Source organism: Podarcis pityusensis, assembly GCF_964106645.2.
Source record: "Podarcis pityusensis genome assembly, chromosome: 7".
Taxonomy (NCBI): Eukaryota; Metazoa; Chordata; class Lepidosauria; order Squamata; family Lacertidae; genus Podarcis; species Podarcis pityusensis.
This window is the reverse complement of record NC_138031.1, coordinates 80,883,366-80,907,846: the sequence shown is the minus strand read 5'-3', so window position 1 is coordinate 80,907,846 and position 24,481 is coordinate 80,883,366. Positions and strand designations below refer to the sequence as shown.

The following is a 24,481-nucleotide window of genomic DNA, read 5'->3' as shown; positions in this document are numbered from 1 at the left end:
TCTAAAGCAACCCATATTCCTAACATTAATCTGTTTTTTGAAGAACAGTATTTTCAAAACATTGGAAACTTGGGGCGCAGTACTCCTGCATTAAAATCAGAAACACGTTATACTCGTGCAAATATTTTCTCAGACAACTGAGAGGGCATCTTTTATTTTTTATTTCTTCTTTTCTTTTGTGCCTTCTACTCTCCCCCTCTGCAAAGTCAGCTAGGTTTCAGGGATGTCCTTGTGTTTTCTGGGCAATGATGATGTAGAATAATGTACAATTATTCTACAAATAATTATAGCTCAGACTGCTGGAGGATTGTGGATCATCTTTATTCTGTCTGCCATGATGCTTTCATTACACACAGAGTGCCAGATAGGGTCAGAGGCAATCAGGTGGTTTATATGGTTCAAAAACATTGCTATAAATATAATTCGAAACTACATCTTCTTTTCAACACCTTGCTAAATTCTTCCCCAAAATATTTAGCAGTTCCTCAGTTTCACATTTTGTTGCTTTTGGCACCAACACTAGACAGCCACAGCTGGAACTATTTATGCTTGTAAAAGCTTTATCTAACAGCTGTATGCTACCTTAAGAAAGTTTTGCCTCAAATGCACATTAAATATGTTTCTCATGAAACTGTACACAGCCCCCTTTTTTTTCTGCTACAGCAGTTTCTGTTGAGCCATTTTGTTTCACACGATTGTTATTAACACAGATATGTCTCAGGACAAGTTAAATGTCCATGATTCTTTAAGTCAAGTCTTGGCAAGTATGCTCAGCTTCAAGAAAAACATTTCTGCCTTTTTCTGGTATTCGAACAACCTGTCCTCGGGACTATCTTGAGGGATTTGAAAAGCAGATTTGTACAACTTTGCTTTCTCATGGTGGATGGGAAAGCTGATTCACCGACTTTTAGAAATGAGCAATGTGGCTCGGAGAGGGAGAGATGGGGATGATAGAGGAGGAATGTTAATCATAAAAAGTAGGTGGGAAGCCACAGGCACGGGAAGGTCAACAAGCAGCTTAACAGCAAAGGAGTCACCTTGTGGTATTATATAAACTTTACAAGCAGTTATTTGACAAGTACGGGAACAATTAGACAAAGCCTGATGGTTATCTTTGTGCAACTATACACAACCTCTGCCATAAAACATTACTGAAAGAACAAATCCAGAGATAGCACATTGCCCTCACCTTCCCTCTCCACCAGTTCTTCCCTTAGAGCAGCAGTTATTTAATCTTACATTAAAATAGGACTGCCTTGCAAAAATCAGGAGTATTTGCTGTGGTAGGAAATCCTCATTACTGCCACCATTTTCAGCATCTTTGGTAAAACGTTTAGCCTCATAATGGAACCTGAAGGACTTACCATAGAATAACTTCAAAATCCAGCAACATTTACCTTGAGATATGTTGTTGTGAGAAGGGGATAGAAAATAATATATTGACACTGTTTTCCAAGCACATACCCTTATATGCATGTACACTAGAAACAAAATACATCAATTCCTGCAGGTATTTTTTTATTATTAAAGACCTGGGGAATAAGGATGGAACTTAAGGAACTGCACTCTAACTTCTGTGGAGATAGTGCAGGTTAGGATTGGGCAATATATTGTCCAAAACTAGTTTGAAGTCCATACTGTGATATCGTTTTCATAATTTTAGACCTAGCAATATATCTTGAATCGTGTGTGTGTGTGTGTGTGTGTGTGTGCTATGCAAAAATCACAATGTGGGAAAAACCTTGTAGCTAGCCAATAATAATAATAATAATAATTTATTATTTGTACCCCGCCCATCTGGCTGGGTTTCCCCAGCCACTCTGGGCGGCTTCCATAGAAACAAAAAATACAGTAAAATATCACAGATTAAAAGCTTCCCTGAACAGGGCTGCCTTAAGATGCCTTCTAAATGTCAGGTAGTTATTTATCGCTTTGACATCTGATGGGAGGGCGTTCCACAGGGCGGGCGCCACTACCGAGAAGGCCCTCTGCCTGGTTCCCTGTAGCTTTGCTTCTCGCAATGAGGGAACCGCCAGAAGGCCCTCGGCGCTGGACCTCAGCGTCCGGGCAGAATGATGGGGGTGGAGACGCTCCTTCAGGTATACTGGGCCAAGGCTGTTTAGGGCTTTAAAGGTCAACACCAACACTTTGAATTGTGCTCGGAAACGTACTGGGAGCCAATGTAGGTCTTTCAAGACTGGTGTTATGTGGTCTCGGTGGCCGCCCCCAGTCACCAGTCTAGCTGCCGCATTCTGGATTAATTGTAGTTTCCGGGTCACCTTCAAAGGTAGCCCCACGTAGAGCGCATTGCAGTAGTCCAAGCGGGAGATAACTAGAGCATGCACCACTCTGGCGAGACAGTCCGCGGGCAGGTAGGGTCTCAGCCTGCGTACCAGATGGAGTTGGTAGACAGCTGCCCTGGATACAGAATTGACCTGCGCCTCCATGGACAGCTGTGAGTCCAAAATGACTCCCAGGCTGCACACCTGGTCCTTCAGGGGCACAATTACCCTATTCAGGACCAGGGAGTCCTCCACACCAGCCCGCCCCCTGTCCCCCAAAAACAATACTTCTGTCTTGTCAGGATTCAACTTCAATCCATTAGCCGCCATCCATCCTCCAACCGCCTCCAGGCACTCCAGAGCCAATGCCTCTACAGTAGCACCGTCCTTATTTCAGACATTGTGATATAATAATAATAATAATAATAATAATAATAATAATAATAATAATTTTATTTATACCCCACCCATCTGGCAAATGGAAGGAAACGCCATTTACCTTCCTGCTGGAGCAGTACCTATTTATCTGCTTGTACTTTGACATGTTTTCAAACTGCTAGGTTGGCATGAGCTGGGAACGAGCAACGGGTCCCTGTTGCGGGGATTCAAACCACCAACCTTCTGATCAGCAAGACCTAGGCTCAGTGGTTTACACCACAGCGCCACCTGCGTCCCTTAGCTGGTAATATACTGTACTGCAATGTTGAAAACCAGATATCACTCAGCCCTAGTGCAGGTCTTGGGCAAGGACTCTGAATGTGGGCATTGTAGTCAAATACCCTAACTATTGTTGTAAGCCACTTTGAGTACAGTATTTGAGTACAGTATTTTAATAGAAAAGTGGAGTATACATGCTACATCTAATCTCATTTAACTTTCTGTCCGAGAGCAGAGGTTGATAATGTTGGTATCATGGCTGCTGGCTGAAGTTCTTTTTGTTTGGCTGAATATTTGCTTATAGGATATTTCATCAGTAGGAACCAAGAGCAGGAGATGGTCTCCTGATATCTAAGGAATTAGTCTCCAGCTTTTGGGATGAGATATCTCTCAGAACTTATAGAAAGTGATAACCCTCCAGCTGAGGAATGGGGACAGAGAAACAGCAAACACATGCATGCATACATACCAGCCGGAGTTTGAATTGTCAGAAACAAGGAAGGAGCCAAGAGTTTCTAGCTAGGAATAACTTAGAACAGTGAGTGCAGCTGCAAATGGATGTAACTTCCTTGCTGGTGATCTACTACTTGCTGTAGGAATGCTTGTTTGCTTCCACTATGCTGTGCCACTATAATTGTAAACAAAACAAATATTACAAAGACACCATCAGTCTCCAGTGTCAGGTCAGGTGACCTGCATTTTTTTTTTTTTAAATCCACATTTGATATACTATAACCAGCCCTAGACACATTTCTGCAAGGTGGCCTGTGAGGGCCTGGTCCCTTACAGATGGCCCAGGACCCCTATCTGCATATCTAGCTTCCATTAAAGAAAAGAGTACATATGTAGTCATGTTACACAGGGTTGCAAGAGGAAATATGCAAGCAGTAGCCTCCCAGTTGCCCTTCCAGAGAGGGATAGCTGCAATAGGGCTCTGGAGCTGGTTTTTGTTCTGAATCACTATTGACTGAACTCATTATCATATGCCTGTTTCATAACCTTCTCTTCCTTGACCCTTTCCTCCTTGTTTGCTTCCCCTCCTCCAATGTCAGCAATGGCAAGTGAAAACTAAGGGCAAGAAATCTCAGTAATTTTGCGGCTGTACAGTGGTACCTCAGGTTACATACGCTTCAGGTTACATACGCTTCAGGTTACAGACTCCACTAACCCAGAAATAGTGCTTCAGGTTAAGAACTTTGCTTCATGATGAGAACAGAAATCGTGCTCCAGCAGCGCAGCGGCAGCAGGAGGCCCCATTAGCTAAAGTGGTGCTTCAGGTTAAGAACAGTTTCAGGGTAAGAACGGACCTCCAGAACGAATTAAGTACTTAACCCGAGGTACCACTGTATTCTCTCTTTAATTTGGGGAAATTGCCTCAAGAATGGATTACGAACATAGCTGTCAACCTTCCCTTTCTTTGCTTCCCTTATTCCAGTGCCGTTTCCCGCTGCTTCCCGCTGCTATCCCGCATTGTTAGATATCCTGTAGACTGTCCCCGGGACAGGTGAGGCTGCTGATCCCTTATTTTTGAGGCTGCTGATCCCTTATTTTCGAATCTGAAAGTTGACAGCTATGGTTAGGAACAGTGGTGAAGATGCATGCTGCGCTACCGGGGGCGGAGAGCAGGCGGAGGCATGGCGGGTGCCCCCTGGGGGCGTGACGCCGCCCACAGGGGTGTGCTGCGTGTTCTGGGGGCGTGGCGCCCGATGTCAGGGGGGCACGGCATGCGGCGCTCCCTCTGCACCCCCGTTCCTCCTCCAGTGGTTAGGAACGTGGTGGTGGGGGGGTGGCAGCAAGAGGGTAGCCAGGAGGAGAAAAAGAAGCACCCTGCTTCTCTGCGTTGGACTGCTTGTAAATTATTCCTTACAAAACTTACTGCAACATGTCTATGGAGTGTGTCCCTGAGTTTTATTTTGCCCAGCCTGTCCCATATTTTGCCCAACCAAAGGTGGCAACCCTAGATGTAGTTAATGAGAAGCAATAGGATTCTGCAATAAAACGTTGCCGTATATTCTCCATCCTAATAGGAGTGCTTGTGTTCAGGGTCTCAGCCAGACATGCCACCCCCACCTCTTCCTGCCTCTCCTTTTCAGTTTCTCTTTGCCAAATGACTCTCAACACTTTGTGGCTACTGAAACATGCCCAGTCCTTCCTGAGCCATTATTTGAGGACAGGTGCCCTTTAGGGGTGGGGTATAAAAGGATCCCCCTGAACCTGATAGAGAGCCTCCTGAACCTGATAGAGATCCCCCTGAACCTGATAGAGAGCCTCCTGTTCTCAGGGCCCTGTTTTCGCTTCAGTCCTGTTTACATTCACCACTTGAGTTTGCTGTTAAAAGGAATGATATAAAAACATGATGAATCATGGGTCACACCGGGGGGAACTTAGTGAGTGCCATGTTACATCAGAAGCAGAAAGTCACTGAGTTTATGCAAATTTCTTTTACAAATGAATAACCATAATTAAGCCCTTTTCCTCCAAGAGGGCATAATGCTCAAGCAGGTTTAAACCTCAGAATCTCTCATTGTAGAAAAAGTACAATACTGTATTGTGCTGTGCTAAAGGACTGAATGGGGCATAACACCCAACTTGTCTTACTCCCTTCTTTTCACTACAGTAAAAGAAAGTAAAGGGACAAGTGCAGAATGAGCCAAGGACAGGTTCTGTCTCAATGTGAAAATAGAAAATGGGTGATAAGCAGAGCTGGCCCACCTGTGAGGCAAGGTGAGGCGACCACCTCAGGCAGCAGGGTCCACAAGGGCAGGAGATCATGACGTTGATCTTGATCTTCCCTTGCCCCTTCTGCCCTGACAGGAAGGGAGCTATCATTTTGGGGTCTCCCTCAGGTGCCAAAAATGTATCAGGCTGGCCGTAGTGATAAGAGTTCCCCTAGGCATGCACAGAACATTTTTCTCTTTACACTCTAAAAACACATACATATTTGCTTCACACCTGGTGTTATGGGAAGCATGTGGTTTTCAGGTGGGTAGAATTGTGGTATCACTAAGTAATTAAAGCCCCGGTTAATATACATTTATCCCCCACAAATACAATTCTACCTCCCAGCATCTTTTGCCTCTCAAACATCTCTTGAGAGAAGTTACACACAAATAACTTCTCCCTGGATGATTGGTGGCATATCATGTTACAAACAATTAAAAAAACCTCAGCGCCTAGGACTTGCCGATCTCATGGTCGGCGGTTCGAATCCCCGCGGCGGGGTGCGCTCCTGTTGTTTGGTCCCAGCGCCTGCCAATCTAGCAGTTCGAAAGCACCCCCGGGTGCAAGTAGATAAATAGGGACCGCTTACCAGCGGGAAGGTAAACGCCGTTTCCGTGTGCTGCGCTGGCTCGCCAGATGCAGCTTGTCATACTGGCCACGTGACCCGGAAGTGTCTGCGGACAGCGCTGGCTCCCGGCCTCTTGAGTGAGATGAGTGCACAACCCTAGAGTCTGTCAAGACTGGCCCATATGGGCAGGGGTACCTTTACCTTTTACATTAGCATCACAAATGCCAAAGGCACGTTTTTACATTTCAGATGTCTTCAATTTGTACTTTTTGTAGTCACATAGCAGACACACATGCTAACTTGTAAGGAATTTTTAGATTTTCTCTGTTAATTGAAAACCTGTACTCCTTTATCCAAAGGAATTCAGAACGACATATTTCCCACTTCTACATTATTGTAATTCCTCCACTGTTTAGAGACCTTTCAGTTATCAAACATGTAGGTGGGTGGAACATTTTTACTGCCTTTAATGAGGTTGTGGTTCTATGCGTTCAAAGTGCAAACACTGTTTTGTCAGATTATTGCTAGACTGGGCAAACACACACTAAGTTTGAATAAAATCAGTCAGCGCTTACCCTAGAACCTCCTTGATGAGCTCTTGAACACCTGGCGTATAGAAGATAATTAAATTAATAAGTTAAGTAACTCTAAACATAATGGACATATATATATTGCTGTTTCACATTGAGTTAGGAATAAGAAATAATTTGACTGAGGATAGTTGTAAACACACAAAACATGTTTAAGGTTTAGTGTTATCACAAGTGGAAGCTGGAGCTGGGGCTCAAGTCACCCGTGGGAGCCAGCCGTCTACCCTGGGGCCCTGCCCATCTTCATGAGTTGTGGGGGAGAACAGGGCAGGGTGATGAGGGAGGCCAAATGTGAGGAATCCCACTCCTCAAAGGTGGTGGGGGAGAGATTTTGGAGGCAAGAGAGTGTGTGTGCCCTCAATCCTCACCCACCCTGGCCTGTCCTTTATTTTGCCCAGCCTGTCCCATATTTTGCCCAACCAAAGGTGGCAACCCTAGATGTAGTTAATGATAAGCAATAGGATTCTGCAATAAAATGTTGCCGTATATTCTCTGTCCTAGTAAGAGTGCTTGTGTTCAGGGTCTCAGCCAGCCACGCCACCCCCACCTCTTCCTGCCTCTCCTTTTCAGTTTTTATTTGCCAAATGACTCACAACAGTTTGTGGCTACTAAAACATGCCCAGTCCTTCCTGAACCATTATTTGAGGACAGGTGGGGTATAAAAGGGATGGGGTATAAAAGGATTTTTGGTACTTTGGAAACCTCAAGATCCCCCTGAACCTGATAGAGAGCCTCCTGTTCTCAGGGCCCTGTTTTCGCTTTCTACATTCACCACTTGAGTTTGCTGTTAGAAGCAATGATATAAAAACATGATGAACCATGGCTCACACCGGGGGGAACTTAGTGAGTGCCATATTACATCAGAAGCAGAAAGTCACTTGCACTCCTTCCTTGAATGTATGAACTGACTTTTAATAAGCTCATTTAATAGGTCTCTGCTACAGAAGTAGTAACAGATTAGCAAGCTTCTGAAGGAGAAGATTAAAGGCTTAGCCAATTAAAGACTATAATAAAATAAATTTTCTTATTAGTGTACAGCATATTGTTTTAGTCACACAGCTGTCAAAATTGTTCTCAGTTAATTGTGGTAGACTTGCTATTTAGAATCCGAACATTTAAAAAAACCTGTTATGTAGCATATTGTCAATAACATTATTGTAAATCAACTGTATTTCATGTATGAATTTGACACTACCCAAATTCCTTAGATTATCTACAATAGATTATAGATTATCCCCACTACCTGCCATTGACCAAGCAAATTAGCAGCCCCTGTGATAGCTTTTAAATATACATCTTGAGAATTCTGATCAAAGGTCTCCTATATAATTTGTATGTATGCTAATACATGTAAAAGGCTTTAAACACACTAAATTTGCTATAGAAAGTCTACTTAATTTATTACATGGCCTCTGCATTCAGCAAACTAGAATTCTGTGGGTCAAGAGTAGACAACATGGTGCCCTCCAGATACTCCTTGATTACAGCTCCTGTCATCCTTGGCCTTGGGCCGTGCTAGGGGCTGATGGGAAATGTAGTCCAACAAACATCTGGAGGGCATCCTATGGATTCTCCCCAATTGTGGTGACTAAGGAGCTAATTTCACCAGTGTCTCTCATGTATATTTGTTGTGCATAAAATACTAGCAGCACTTACAGGACATATTTCTGAAAGAGGAAAGAAACAACTGTGGAACTATGGTTTGCTAAAATAAAGCAAATGTAAATGATAGACAAGTTCACCAGTGAGCACTAAATGATCAATGTTAATGTAGTACAGTTTCTGTTCCTTGAATATGAAGAAGGCAATGCTTTGGGAGGAAAATGTGCCTAGAAAATGTGCCTTAAATGTATGTTGCACAAACTGAAATATAAATTAACTCTGTGGACCCCCTAGCCACTTTCAGTCTGTACTATTTATCTATCTTCCATGCCTTCTCTTTGACGCTTTCTCTTAAATCTTCCACATCTCTTTTTCTTTTTCCCTCCCAGTCTCCATAAGATGGCCATGGTGCCATTTGTGTGACCTACTTAGGTCAGGTCACAGCTCATGATCTGAAGATTAATGGGTTAGGGTATTCCCTTGATTACACTAATCTTAAAAATAATATAATATATAATACACATTAGCTGCCACATAGGTTTCATCACCACATTTCATTATTGCATTTCTGCAGCAAATGACAATGCTAATCTGGCACGGTTTGATTATGCCTGTCTACAATCTCTTCCCTAAAAGTTTTGCTATGACTTCTTATATTTGCAGGAAGGTGGACTTAAGAAGGGTTAAGTGAATAACCATAATTTTTGTTCCCTAAAAGAGACGAGCAGATAATATTGTCATTATAACTCATTGCACTTTCAGGGCAGTCAATTATGGGTTTGGCTGCAAGTCCTAAGAGGAGTAGAACATTTGATTTAAAACTTAAATATAGCTGAATTACATGGTAATGGTGACTGTAATGTAAGAGTGACAAAGCCAGCTCAACAACCCAACATGATCACCACAGTAACATTTAACTTCAATAAAAGGGAATTGCCATAAAACTAAAATACCAGTTAGAGGTAAATTATAAGGTAGACTTGCAAACATCATATACACACAAATACCAGAAGACTTTAAAACAGCATGATATAGTCTGAAAAGAAATGTATTGCTGAAAAAAAAAGAAAAAAAGTTGAGCTGTTGTTCCAAATAAGTTTTGAAAGAATACACCCTTTAAGAACAATTGATTAGCCAGAGTCATTTGTTAAGGAGATGCTCATATGCAGAAGCTTTGGGGATGCCAAACCTGAAACGAAGCCAGGATGCAAAAACCTGAAGCTACTTTTCAGAAAAATACCGTAGTCTAGGGCCAAAACCCCTACTTGCCCCCAAAGCCTCATGCACAATAATTTTGCACATATGCTGCTGGAATTTCCAGAACCAGAGGCCAGCTTGCAGGGGCAGGGAAGCAACATTAGGAACATGAAGAACAGCTGAGCCATCCCTTTGTCCCCGAAGTGTTTATTGCAGGGAGGGACTGGGGCACAGAAAAAACCATCTGAGCCCAACAACCCTGCAAGGTTTTTTTATACCGTAGTTAAGACTGCTGCCAGTCTCCGCTAAGATAAGCATTTATTTATAATGTTCACAGCCTGCATATGTATTTTGTGGACAGCCTCTCTACTAAGTTTTGTAAGGGGGTTCTCAATGTGTTCCTTCTTCCCAGTCTGTTCTCAACAAGACTTGTGTGTGATGCAAACTTAATTATGCCTCCTTCTTCCCAGAGTCCTCTTTTGCTGCTAGAGGATCTGCCCTTTTACTTACCTATGCCCTTTTACTTCCCCATATCTGTGGGTTTACCCTCCAAATTTCAGTGCTTTTTAAAATAAATATCACCATACACAGCTCTTTAAAAAAATATTGCATGGGAGTGGAAGAGGGATGACAAGGAACAGAGAGTCCTCCTTCCCCCGGAATTCCTTGCTTGTTTGCACTATATAACACCACTTTTAGAGTTTTTGAGAATATCCAGTAGGCCTTGTACATTCTCAGAGGTAATACTGCCATCCTATATACACTTACTTTGGTGTACCTCCTAGCTTACCTCTGAGTAGACATTTGTGGGATTAGTGTTAATCTAAATGTAAGAGAGTCAATGTCTGATAAACCCTCTGCTACTAAAATTATATGGAGGTTGGAGGCAAGAAAAAGATTCCCTGCTAGATTCTTATGCCAGAAAGAACTGCCCTGAGAATATTTTAAAAAGTATAAGTTATTTCAGTTTTATCTATTTAACTCCTCCCCAAACCCAAACACACCCTGAGATAGGCAGCAGACCAGGGACAGCTGGGAGGGGTGGCAAATCTGGGCCCCCAAAAAGCGCTCCTTTTGCCACGTCCCGTGCTTGTCACCTGCAGCTGCTGCCTGGAAAGTGTGGCAAAATATCTCAGGCTGGCTCTGCCCTGAGTTGCTCTCCTTTTTCCAGTCTAACTGTTCTCTGCATCACCTTAGGTGTAGGTGTTGCAATGAGTCAAATGGGAACAGTATGTGGGATTCAGGCTACAAGCTGAACCTTCCATCAAGAAATAAACCTTTCTGGACTGCAATGGTAGTCTGGCCAGACTGGTTTAAAGTGAGAGGCGAGTGCCCTTACCTGACTGGTTGGGACAGATGCAAGGAAGAGATATGATGCACCTGTTTCTATTAGAAGAACAATTCAGGTTGTCTCTCAAACCTATCCCCATAGCTTACATCCACATTCCCCTTCCAACTGCTTTCACATGGCTCTGTCCGCTCTGCCTCCAACTGTCACCATCTGCCATCCTTCCAAACCTTGTTTTATTTTTACATTTGTCTATATCAGGGAAGCTGTACGCCGGCTCCCTTGGCCAATAAAGTGAGATGAGCACCGCAACCCCAGAGTCGGCTATGACTGGACCTAATGATCAGGAGTCCCTTTACCTTTACTATATCAGGGTAGTGTACAAAATATAAATCATACAACATTGATAACAGCTGGCATGCAGTTAGAATGACAATTCACCACCACTCTTGTAGCAATGAATTGTACACTAAAGGGGCCACACCACTTCTCTCTACCCCTAAGGGCTATGTACAAGTTCCACTACCATTCTCTAATTTCCCTGCTCTCTCTGTGTGTAAGCTCACTGCTGCAGAAGAATATGTATGCAGCAAGCCTTCTGAGGATGAGTGGCAAGTAGGAGTTGAACCTGGAGTAAAAGACAGGCTGCTGAGAGATGCTGGTTACTGAGAAGATGGAGAATATTGAGTGAGAAACAAGGAGGGGAGAAAGTTCGACACAAAATCATCTGGGACTGTAAAAAGCAACTTATTGGCTGGAGGAGAAATGAGTAGCATTGGTTCTGAAGGTTCACGTTATGTGCCTTCTGGGAAGCAGCAGTTGTATAAAGCATTCCTGTATCAAACTCTGAGCAACACGTGCAGATTCCACAGGGCAAACCACGAATGAAAAAACTGCTGCTGGTATCATTATCTTAACTTGGAGCACTTGAAAATGTTCCAGCAGCCAAGTCAGTTTTAGAAGGGCTGTTGTTTTATGTTTAAAGATTATGGCTCTCATTGTGTACTCTCCTGCCCACTTTTCTGTGTAACAGGACATCTGACCTTCACTCAGTTATTGAGACTGTATCTCTTATAAAGAAACAGATATAAATAAACCTTCAGTTGCAGCAACCCTAAAAGCTATTGAGTCTTATCACCTATGTGCTACTTGCTAGCTTCTGTTTTAACCCTTCCACTCTCTGGTAAGGCAGTGGAGTTGATCCTCACTATTACTCCTTGCTGGCTGTCACACACAACTGTGCTATTATGTTAAGGGTATTTGTCACCTTCTTATGGCTTATGAGATTCCATAATCTTTATGTTTTGCTGCCCTGAGATTTATGGGTATAGAGCGGTATACAAATTTAATATTTAGTAATTTAATAATAAAAATAACCTGTTTGCTTTCTTGTACTTTTGGAAGCGACACTTAGCTTCTAGTCTCTATTTGTATCGTGGAACTGATGCTTATCATTGCTGTTTTCTTGCTGATATTTTAATTGCCCTGTAAGTATTTTATTGATACGGATTTCCTTGTTGTCTGGAAACAGCTTTGAAGTCATATCTGGCAGAAAGCACCATATAAAAACCTTAAACAAGCAAATACTGTGGAACAATTGCATGGTGACTAGCGCTGCATGGGGGGGGGGCTTAGCCACAGAAAAGCCACAATGAATAACCTACTACCAGCTTCTTACTTTCTGTGAGGATGCTGTGTCACTGGGTTTTACAGATCACCTTTAGCTTCAGTAACATCTCTGTCCTGAGATAATTGCCGTTAGCTGCTATATCGATGAAAAATATGAGCATCTCTGATCTGTGACTTTTGACGGCTAGTCCCAGTTATTATTCTCTAATGAGGGGGGAGAGATGCACCCCATATGGTCCCAAATGCATGTATCCTTTGCTGCTTTTGATGCCCCACATACAAAACCCTCTCACATTCAGAGCAAGCTTGGGCTTGCTCTCCTGGGTGTTGAATCAAGTCAAGGTGTGCATGTGTGTGTTTGTAGGGGTGAGTGTGTTTTGATTAAAATAAAGGGGGTGTTGAATAAACTCAAGGGCTGTGTCTGTGTGTGTGTTGAATCAAGTCAAGGTGTGTGTGTGTGTGTGTGTTGAATCAAGTCAAGGTGTGTGTGTGTGTATTTGTTGGGGGGTGTTTAATCAAATAAAGGGTTGGGGGTGTTGAATAAACTCAAGGGCTCTGTGTGTGTGTTTGTGGGTGTTGAATCACGTCAAGGTGTGTATGTATGTGTGTGTGTGTTTGTATGTATGTATGGGGGGTGTTGAATCAAATAAAGGGGGGACGTTGAATAAACTCAAGGGCTGTGTGTGTGTTGAATCAAGTCAAGGGGTGTGTGTGTGTGTTTGTGTTTGTAGGGGGGTGTTGAATCAAATGAAGGGGTGGGGGTGTTGAATAAATTAAAGGGCTCTGTGTGTGTGTTGAATCAAGCCAGAGGGTGTGTGTGGGCCGGTAAAGGGGTGTTGAATTGAAGCTCCAGGGCTCTGCGTGTGTGTGTTGGGGTTGGGGCAGCCCTGGGCTCCCTCTGCCCCTCGCCGACGCCGCGTTCAACAAAGAGCAGCTGAGGCGGGAAGCGCCTCTCTTCCCGCCTTTCCCCTCTGAGGCAAAGGCTCCCCTCACGTGAGGCGCGGCTCCTGCCTGGCAGCGGAGGAGCTCCCGGCGGCCGCAACGGCAGCGCCGGCGCTTGAGGGGGCCGGCCGAGGAAAGAGAGGCGGAGGTGTGGGGGAAAGAGCCGCAAACTCTTCCCGCCGCCGCTGCTAACGCGGGTGGGCGGGGAAGGAGGGCGGCGGCGCCGGCGTCCGTGTGAGGCTCGGCGCGGCGGGACCCGGCCGGGGAGCGAGTTGCCATGCCCACCAACTTCACGGTGGTGCCCGTGGAGGCGCCCGGGGGCGGCGGCGGCGGCGGCGGCGAAGAGGGCCCCGGCGCCCAAGCGGGGCAGCAGCCGGAGCACGCGGCGGAGGAGCCGGGCGGGGGGACCCTCGGGCGGCCGCAAGAAGCGCCCCTCGAGAATGGCCGCGTGGAGCCCGGGAGCCAAGGCGAGTGGTCGCGCGTGGGTCTCGGGCTGTGTGTGTGTGTGTGGTTCTCATTGCTGTATATCCCCCCCTCACACGCGTGTGGGTGGCATATGCGTGTTACAAGGAGGTGAAATGAAGGGGGGGGTCGTGTGTATGTCCAGGGGAAGGGGCTCTTCCCTCCCCCCTCAGGACATTTTGGGCATTTTTCACCTCCTGTGGGCGCAGGTGGATTGAAGGGGAAGAGGCAGCAAACTTCGGTTTCGCCCACACTCCCGGAAGGAACTGGAGGAATCTGGGTGTCAACTACGAACCCAGGTTTAGTGTATCCATTATTTCTTTTTTTTTGGGGGGGGGAGGCTACGAAACGCGGGCTTGGCGCTGCAAAACTTTGGAAAGTACCCAAAACTTCGTGGCTCGTAGTTAATGAAACTAGGAACTGTGGGGGGCGGGGGAGGGGAGCTTGGCTTTGTTCATTTTTTATTCTTTATTTCCCAGCACGTGTGCATGCAGGTAAGTTGTGGAGAACTCGCACAGATAATAATGCTCCGGGGAACCTGCGAGTCTGCCCGGCAGGTTGTCCTAGCGAAAGTTCCGCCGTGGGGATTTGCAACTCCCATTGTTTGCTCTCGCCGGTCCCCCAGGTGGCCTTTCCCTCTCCTGGCAGCGGATGGAAACAAGGAGGAGCTTCGCCAAGCCTGGGCGTTTCCGGCGCTTGCTTTGGTCAAAACGAGCCACGGTCTTGTGTATTTTCTCTGGAAAGCGAAGCCCCGTTTCTTATAGCTCCACCTCCATAAGCATGTTTCTTAAGGGAATTTTTAGAGGGAGCACTATCAGTTAACAGTTGGGGAAAGGTTAGGAAGCAGAAAGCAAAGTTAATTTTGGGGTTTTTTGGGGGGGGAGGAGGAGTAGTTAGGAGTATAGGCAAGGTAAATTGGTATGTATGTGTAGCATGTCAGGTTGCATTGGGAAAGAGGTGGTGTGCTTTTTAATATTCCCATATGTAAAAGACACATTTACATATGGCATCCATCTGACTCAAGTCAATGGAGGAGGAGTGTGCCTTTGGAGGTGAAGCTAAACCATTGGGACCTGCTGTGGCTCTAGAGACGGATATGGGAAAGACATGTTTTGTTTCAGCTGGGGCAAATGAAGGCGTCCGGTTGTGCTGCTGCAGGTGCACCATGGCGTTTCCTCTCTCTGCGCTCCTCCCAGTGGTCATTTCTCCTCTGGTTACTGCTCTGGATACATGACCTGACTTTGTGCAGGCACTGCTGTCATCGGCAAGGGATTCCCACATGGCAGGGTTAATTTTGCCAGCCTTCATGTCATGTTTGCAGACATCTTTGTAACATAGAGTTGGTCTGCAAACGGGCCTGGTGCTTGGATGCAGAAAGGCTTCTCCCTGATATGCTACTTCACGGCCTAGGACCCTCGTACCTACGGGACCGCCTCTCCTGGTATGCCCCACGGAGAGCCTCAAGGTCCATAAATAACAACACCCTAGTGGTCCCAGGCCCTAAGGAAGTTAGATTGGCTTCAACCAGAGCCAGGGCCTTTTCAACTCTGGCTCCGGCCTGGTGGAACGCTCTGCCTCATGAGACCAGGGCCCTGCAGGATCTGATTTCTTTCCGCAGGGCCTGTAAGACAGAGTTGTTCCGCCTGGCCTTTGGCTTGGAGCCAATTTGATTCCCTCCCTCCCTCTCTTTCTTTTTTCTTTTCCTTCTCCTGCGATGAAGCTACATTTTAATATTTTAATGTTCCATTATTTTAATGTTGTATTTTATTTTTGTTTTTAAGTTGTAATCATTCATCTCGTTTTTATTATTGCTTGTAAGCCGCTCTGAGCCCAGCCTTGGCTGGGGAGGGCGGGATATAAATAAAAAAATATTATTATTATTATTACTTCAGGGAGCTTTTTACTTTTGAGGAAAACCTTGTGGGAATGTTCCAAAATAGGCCCTCACCTGCAGTCTTAAGTAGTATTGTGTAGAATGTATCCCACTCTATCATTTATGTAGACAACTGTATATATGTTGTGGAATGTGGTGGTAGGGTCTTGAGAGGTATACCACTTCATAATTTTTGAACGATTCCCTGTATTTAAAAATAACTCATTGCAAGTAGAAAACTAGCACTTCAGGGGGAAAGTCCCATCTGTGCTGTGCTAGTTTTCTTCTATATAGTTTTAAAATGTGGTTCCCCAATTCTAGTGTGAAGTGGTGCAGTCCATTCTACTATTTCATTTCCAATACTTCTACATGCTTAAATTCAGCCTGAACAAATGACTGAGGCTGCATACACATACTTTAAAAGCACATTTGAAGCACATTGCCTCCTAAAAAAATTATGGGCACTGTAGTTTACCTGCCACAGATTTACAATGATCAGCAACCCTCAACAGACTGCCGTGCCCATAATTATTGCTGGGGAGGGGGTGCGCTTTAAAGTATAGTGTGTACTTTAAAGCTTGAGTTTGATGCTTAGTGTAGCTGAAGAGGAATCAACAGGTGTCCTGAAGACAAGGGAACTGAATAGCATAGGTGCAGAAAAAGCTGAGGGGAAAAGAGGGGGAAATGTGGAGAAGTTTGAAAGAAACACCCGTGCAAGTCTAGAAAAAATATTCATCTAACTTTCTCCAAAAGGGCAAAGCGAGAGAACAGACAAAAATAAGAGGAATAGGATTGGATATGAAGTGGTTTGAACAATTGGCCTGGAAGTAATGTGGAAAGGCAATATGTTCACAAAAAGTTGGGATGGAGCTAGGCATGGCATCTGCTGAAGGCAATTATTGTACCATATGACTCACCCTATTGCATTAGATTGCAGTAGTACCTCCCTGGTGCTTCCACTTTGACTACACATACTTGAATTATATGTGAATAATTCTGGTATGCTTGCCAGCTGATTCCTTTGTAGTTTGGTTGGTTGCTCATTCTTCAGTGTGAGCCTAACATAAAGAGATAGCTGGAGAATTCTCTTGACTGTTTTAAGGAGATAATCTTGGAACCTAGATAAGATGACATCCTCCAGCAGATGGGTGTGACATACAGCAGCTGGTAGTTTTGGAGAGGGAGAAGAAGAGAGATGTGAGTTTGCTGAGCACACCCTGTGAATGCAGGGCATCACTCTGAAGATCTGATGTGATTCTGCTGCCTTTCTGGAGTGTTGTGTTGCCAGTATATGCTGTGCTTCTATATTTGTAAATATTATGTACACCAGAAGGGGCCAGAGTGCACTCGTCCAAAGTACAGTAGTACCTTGGTAGTCAAACGCCTTTGTTGTTGAACAAATTGAATACAGAATGCCTCAAACCTGGAAGTGAGTGTTCTGATTTGCGAACGTCCGATGCTGCTTCTGATTGAGTGCAGGAAGCTCCTGCAGCCAATCAGAAGCCACACCTTGGTTTTTGAACCTTTCTAGGAGTCAAACGGACTCCTGGAATGGATTAAGTTCGATAACCAAGGTACCACTGTATTTTAAAAAAAACCTGACATTGCGGTTCCTGAGGGAATTGGGGAGTATATAACAATACCTTGGTGCAATCTTATGCCTGTTTCCCTGAGGAATCCTGAGGAAACATGTATAAGATTCCACTGTAAGTATTTATATCAAAGGATTTCATATTCACCTCAACCATTCTTACAGCAGCTCTGTCAGGGATTGTGAAGAACACTGAAGGAATTTGTAGCATTATTAAAATAACAAATGCAGTTCAGTGTAAGAAAGGGTGAAGGGATGCACATTGGAGAAGAAAATCCTAACTTAACAAATACCCTAATGGGGTCTGAACTGGCAGCGACTGACCAGGATACAAGACCTCAGGGTCATGATGGATAACTTGATGAAAATGTTGACCCAGTGTGCTACAGCTGTGAAAAGGCTAATTCTATGTTGGGGATCATTAGGAAAGGATTGAAAATAAAACTACAAATATAATGCCATTATGGAAATATATGGTGAAACTACACTTGAAATATAAGGGACGCGGGTGGCGCTGTGGTCTAAACCACAGAGCCTAGGGCTTGCCGATCAGAAGGTCGGCGGTTCGAATCCCCGTGACGGGGTGAGCTCCTGTTGCTCGGTCCCTGCTCCTGCCAACCTAGCAGTTCAAAAGCACGTCAAAGTGCAAGTAGATAAATAGGTACCGCTCCGGCAGGAAGATAAACGGTGTTTCCGTGCGCTGGTCTGGTTTGCCAGAAGCGGCTTAGTCATGCTGGCCACATGACCCGGAAGCTGTACGCCGGCTCCCTCGGCCAGTAAAGCGAGATGAGCGCCACAACCCTAGAGTCGTCCACGACTGGACCTAACGGTCAGGGGTCCCTTTACCTTTACCTTTACACTTGAAATACTGTCTGCAGTTCTTATAATTTCAGCTCATAAAAGAAATTGTTGAGCTAGAAAAGGGTAACGAAAATGATCAAAGGGCTAGAGCAACTTCCTATGAGGAAAGATTACAATATTTGTGATTTCTTTGTTTAGAAAAAAAAGGGTGAGTGACATTTCAGAGGTGGATACAATTATGCATGATGTGTGGAGAAAGAGAAGTTTTTCTTCCTCTCTTATAACTCTAGAATCCAGGGTCATCCATTGACACTGCAAGTTGAGAGTTTAGGACAGGCAAAAGGGAGGACTTCCTCACACAGTGCAGTGGAATTTGCTGCCACAAATTGTAATTATGATCATCATCCTGGATGCTTTTAAAAGGGGATTGGTATATTGATGGAGGATATGACTATTGATTGCTACTGGCCATAATGATTGTGTACTAACTTCAGTGTCAGTTGCTGAAAATAACAACTCTGCTCAGGTCCCATTCTGGTCTTTTTGCTGCCACCACTGTGCTGTCTCTGTTTTAATGATTGTTGATGGTATCTGTCTAATGATGAATTACTTGCATTACAGTACATTTGTAAAAATGAGTAGAGAGAGGGGCTCAAAGGGAGCTTTATAGAAGTGTTTAGCCCAGGCACAGGCAAACTCGACCTTCCAGATCAGCCTTTCTCAGCCTGTGGGTCCCCAGATGTTGTTGAACTACAACTCCCATCACCCCTAGCTAGCAAGGCCAGAGCTCAGGGATGATGGGAGTTGTAGTCCAACAACATCTGGGGACCCACAGGTTGAGAAAGGCTGATCTAGATGTTTTGGAACTACAACTCCCATCATCCCTGACCACTGGTCCTGTCAGCTAGGGATGATGGGAGTTGTAGTACCAAAAAACATCTAGAGGGCCAAGTTTGCCTATGCCTGGTCTAGCCAGAGAACAGCAAAAGAACAGCATGCTAACAAGAAGCAGGGTATGATGGGATTTGTCAACTTGAGTGCTTGCCTCTTTCCTTTTATTCTATTCCTGTTACTTGAGCTTACTTCTGGTATTGGAGAAGAAAAGCCCCTGAGAAGACAGATTGTGAGAAGGAAAGTTAGGGTGAAGGGAGATTTTAGCACCCTCAACCCGCACTCCATTTGTTCTGAAAATTGTCCAGTTTAACCAAATGGAGATGTTACTGTCATGTCTGGTTTGGCTTTGAATCTATTGCAGAATGCCACCAATGTTAACAGGAAATTGCACAGATCAGGGAGAGTCTGATCTTTTTGCAATGATAACAATCAGTGGTTGGTTGTTTATTCAGTATTCTCACTCAGATTCTGTTTAGGTCACTGCTGCTTGTGTCTTTTATATCTCTTCCTTCCTTCCTTGTAATCTTTTCTCTGTTTATCTTTCCCCTTGTCTTTGTTCCTGTTTCTTTTGTGTTTCCTACCTGCAAGAATTCCCATCTCCCTGTGGGTTCTAGGCTCATTTCCCCCCCTTGTTCTCCACTATCAAAACTTAGTTAGCTAGCAGTGAAGTGCTTTAATTAAAATTTATAGATGAAATTTTCAAGTACAGTGATATGAAGATACTATTTTATGACATTTTTGTTGGCCCTAATAAAGGCATCACCTGATTGTGAAATACACATAGAGCTCATTTTTTAACTGTCCTAACTGTCCTGTGGCTTTTGCTTGGTTTATATCAGGGCTATTCTGTTTTTGATGGATTTTTTTGGGAGGGTGGGGAGTTTAGAATATTTGTAATCTGAATATGTTCTCAGGATTATACAAAACATACAAAGCAGGGGGATCAGACCTACAGGTTTAGAGACTCCTCTGAAAGAACTGGGTGGAGTGGAGGTAGAAATAAACACATCAGTAAACCTAAGCTGGCAATTCCACACACCGCTGTCTCTTAAAAAGAAGAAAAAGGTTGGATAGAAAGTGGGAAGATCCCTTCTCCTCTTCAGAATTTTTGTTTTAATAATTAATCTTATTAATTTTAGTCTTCCTCATATGTAGAACGCCAACTCAGATTTTGTGATGGGTTTTAGATGTTGTTGGATTGCTCCCATCCCATTATTGTAAGTGCAACATGCAAGGCAGGCAGGGGGAGGGGAAAACATTGGCCCTGCATTTGCAAGCAAAATTGCAGATGTTTGCAAACTTCTGTGCTGAAAATGTTGAAGAGAAATAGGCATTACTTTTCATCTGTATTGGGGGATGTTATATGATAATGGCAATTATAATTCTATATGCTAAATACTGAAAGGAAAGAGAAAACCCCAGAATTGAGAGCTGGGAAAAATAAATACAAATATGCAATTGTTGATGTAAATCAGGGGTCAGCAAGGTTTATCTTGCCTGGACTGGATTGGTCCCATGCGGATCCCTCCGTGGGCCGGATTGCATGCGCACGTGAGCGCACGTGATTTTTTGTGTCTGCACGTGCGCGGACATGATTTTCAGCATCTACAAGTGCACAGTCGTGATTTTCGGCTTCTGCATCTGCACAGACACGATTTTCGGCGTCTGCACATGTGCAGACACCATTTTCGGCACTGTGGAAGCGAGTCCCCACACTGCGCTGCGCCGGTTTTTCAATGTTCTAAATAGGTTTTTATTTTATTTTTAGTTGTGCTTTTTAGTCACAGAAATGTGTCATCTTTGGGAGGAATGGTAGTTTATAAATCTAATAAATAAATACCTGTAAATATTACCCAAAATCCATCAAAGAAGCCCACTGATTTCATTCAAATTCTGCTGGATTTCTGCCACTATTATTACAGTTCGATTGGTTATGTGTATTTAAAATCAAATTGCATTGTAACAACAAAAACATAAACCCAATACATGTACAGTATTGGCATGTAATCACACAAGAAAAATGTTGTGGAGTTCTTGTAGACAGTACTGGAAAATCCCACTCTTGCAGTGTAGGAGTGAGTGGGAATTGACAGGCAATGGTGGAGATCCTGTCTTTGCTTATTGACTAGCCACAAATCTCCCTGCAGTCTGGGAGTGGTGTTGTTCGTGGCTGCATGCGAGTTGTGAAGATATGGCTAGAAGTGTGAAGTATGACTGTCCTGTATCAGTCAGTGAATAATTTGAAATACTGTTCAGTCTTTTTTAAGGGTTGTTGCCTGTCTCTGAGCTCAGAATATGCTGTAGATTAGATATCAATGTAAGAATATACTTGCTACATCAGACCAGTGGCACTTCTAGTTTAGCATTTTGTTTCCAACAATGGCCAGCTAGATGCTTCTGAGAATCCCACAGGCAGTGCATGAAGGTAGGCACCAGTCTGCCTTCATGTTTTGCCCCTCAGCAACTTGTTTTTGGATACCTGCTGCCTCTGAATTGCAGGTGGTCTTTCGTAGGCTACTAAACTAGGAATATGAGGAACTGCTTTTAAAGCCGCCTAAGCCAGTGGTTACTATGACATCTTGTTGCAGCGGATTGCATTAATTGGTTATGTGTTGTGTGAAGAAATACTTCCTTTTCTTCACTGAATTTATTTTTAGCCCAATGTGTATTACTGTATACTTGCCTACAACTTCTTCTGAGGAGGAAAGAGGTTCTGGTGCTTTGTCCTCCTTCCTCCTCCATTTCTCAAGAACCATGTCTTCTTAAGAGTAAGTGGCACCACACAATCTGCTTTTTACTACTTTCCCATTTCTTATATTTTGTAACTCTCCCCATGAGTTCCAGCTGCTCACCTTGAGCTACTACTTAGACTGGACAACTTGTGTAGACTTCTTTGTCCTTTCATGCCCCTATACTCCTGCCTCACTCCCTCTTTGCTTGCTTTTAGACTCACTTCCTACCTCTACCAGGAACAGGCTGCGTGCAGGGACTACAGTCATACCTCGGGATGAATACGCTTCAGGTTGAGCGTTTTCGGGTTGCGCTCCGTGGCAACCCGGAAGTAACGGAACGCACATGTGCAGACGCTCAAAATGACATCACATGCATGCATGGAAGCAGTGAAACGTGGCAGGCGCAGAAGCGTGTTACATTCGCTTCAGGATGCGAACGGGGCTCCGGAACGGATCCCGTTCGCATCCAGAGGTACCACTGTACCGGTAATTTCCCATTGCTCAGCTTGGCAGCCTTGATAACAAACTTCCTTCCCCTTTCAAGTGGTCTGATCAAGTGCTCCTGAAGATACAGATTGGAGTGCATGGAATTAAGATTAAGACCTCTGGTTTTGGTGCAGCTGACACTTTGGCTGTTCAGTGGCTGTTACTCCCAGCTTTCTCCATGCCTATACCACAGCACTTCAGTTCCCTGTAAATTTACTTGTTCCTTGTTTTAAGAGCTGTTTGTGGTGTCCAGGATTCTCTGTTTTGCTACAATTGTACATATCTTCTTTTTAAAAGAAAATGGAACTTGAAAAGCAGAAGAGTGCTGATTGGACCGATTGATATTTTAGATCATATAGAAATGAGATTATTCCTTTGTATTACTGTGACCTTAAAAGGAAACATGCTAAACCCTTTCAGTAAATGCTCTTCGAGTGTACCTTGACTGTGAAGAAAAGCAAACTCTTGAATTTCTGAGTACAAATAAATCCTAGAAAATATATTTTTGAAAATGATGGGCATTTTGATCTGTGTACAGTATATTTACAGTGTCTGCCTAGATAATAATTTTGGTTTGGTTATATAATTTGAGGTTATTTGAGATACAATCAGGTTTCCTTAGATCACTCCTGCAAACACCTAAATGCGTCCCAAACGCCGCCCTACGACTGGAAGCGGGCTTATACAGCATCAAAACTAAAGTATGGATAAGAACCTTATGCACTTGGCTAAGACTTAACAACTCGCTGGTTGGACTACTTTCCCTGATGCTTCTTGACAAATTCCAATCTAGTTGGTTGAAGGGCACTCTCAGAAAATTGGCCACATATGGTCTCTCCCCAGAGTATTTATTAAGTTTAGAAAGGGGAAGGGCCAAGAATATAATCAAAGAAAGACTCAGGGACATTGAAGCCCAAAATGACTTTAGTTAACTTCCGATAACTCATAAACTCTTATTCGATTCCCAAAGCCCCCATCTAGCAAACTATCTCAAAGTTCTACATAATGCTAAACACCGATGGGCATTTACCAGGGCCCGCTTTAACGCCCTCCCTTCAGCTCTTCTAGAGGGAAGATACAACAAAATACCGATTGAACAAAGATTATGTCCCTGTAACAGCAACGAAATTGAAACCATCGGGCATGTCATCTTATATTGCCCATTATATCGAGATTCAAGAAAACAGCTGATTGAGCCGATTCTGAGGAAAATACCTCGTAGTACAGACGACACCTATATCAGACACCTCTTAGCTGACAAAGACCCCGAAATCAACAGGCCTGTGGCGAAGTACTGTTACATTGCAACAAGAATAAGACGAGCAATGATGACAGCAACGGAGTTCAAATTGCAAACATCGAAGGAACGATAATAAACAGTAGTGACATTTGAATTGAATCCTTAAAACCTTAAAAGTCGAAACCTGGTCATAAACATAAGTACCAATTTTGTGATTTGGCCATATCTCCACTGTTATCTGTAGTACAATAGTACTTATATTGCCATATTTTACTTTATAAATTGCTTGCTGGTCATTGACCGTATTAAAGATATTTGATTTGAATTTGAGGTTTGTTTATCATTTTAAATTGCTTTTTTAAATTAAAAAATAACTTGATTAGCAATGAAAACTTTTAAACTGGTCCTGAGTTCATTCAGTTTTTATTGACTCAGAGAGGCAAACCTCAATAGGCTTACCAGGAGCAGAAATTGATTGCAGTATTTTATTGTAGTGAAATCTGGAAAGAATAACCAGCTTTGATTAGAGTTGTTAATCAAATTGTTTGTGATTTCAGTGAAGACCTTTGGACAAAGATGTAAGCTCAATAGTGTGGAAAGGTTTTCTTTTCAGCTCTGTCCAATTGAGTGATCATATTGTTGATGTGAAATAAACTCCAGTGGTAATCAAGAGATCAAGCACTTTCGAGTTTTCTAATTATGTATTTTCAGTGAGTTTTCTAATTATGTATTTTCAGCCCATTCTAAACATAGATAAAGCTCAACTTCTTGTCTAGTTAAACATTCTGAATGTTTGTTTTCTTGATTATTTAAATTAGCTTCTGATAGAACATAATTTAGTGGAAGTAGCTCTGGAATAGGTTGCTAAAGGGCTCAGTTTATGATACATAGTTTTTACTGTATCTTAAAATAAATGTCTATTTTTC

The 24,481-nt window shown here is 43.6% G+C and overlaps 2 protein-coding genes across 5 annotated transcripts in view; one reads left to right on the top strand and one right to left on the bottom strand.

Annotated features, from left to right (window-relative positions):
* The window catches only part of MAJIN (membrane anchored junction protein), a 59,273-nt gene that overhangs the window by 30,062 nt on the left and 4,730 nt on the right, over positions 1–24,481 (bottom strand). Inside the window, exons 1-2 of one of the 2 annotated variants that reach the window (XM_081014985.1) lie at positions 13,528–13,660; positions 6,804–6,834 (exon numbers count right to left, since the gene is read on the bottom strand). The exons of the other annotated variant lie outside the window; for it this stretch is intronic. The gene's annotated coding sequence lies outside the window, so the exon portion shown is untranslated. Of the gene's footprint in view, positions 1–6,803; positions 6,835–13,527; positions 13,661–24,481 lie in introns of those variants that run through there. 2 annotated transcript variants of the gene reach the window in all.
* SLC12A7 (solute carrier family 12 member 7) overlaps positions 13,723–24,481 on the top strand; it is a 97,488-nt gene continuing 86,729 nt past the window's right edge. For 2 of the 3 annotated variants that reach the window (XM_081014670.1, XM_081014668.1), the window contains exon 1: positions 14,448–14,658. In XM_081014670.1, the coding sequence (XP_080870796.1) occupies positions 14,463–14,658 (196 nt within the window). In that variant the 5' untranslated portion in view covers positions 14,448–14,462. Of the gene's footprint in view, positions 13,944–14,447; positions 14,659–24,481 lie in introns of those variants that run through there. The other variant, XM_081014671.1, reaches the window with a different exon arrangement.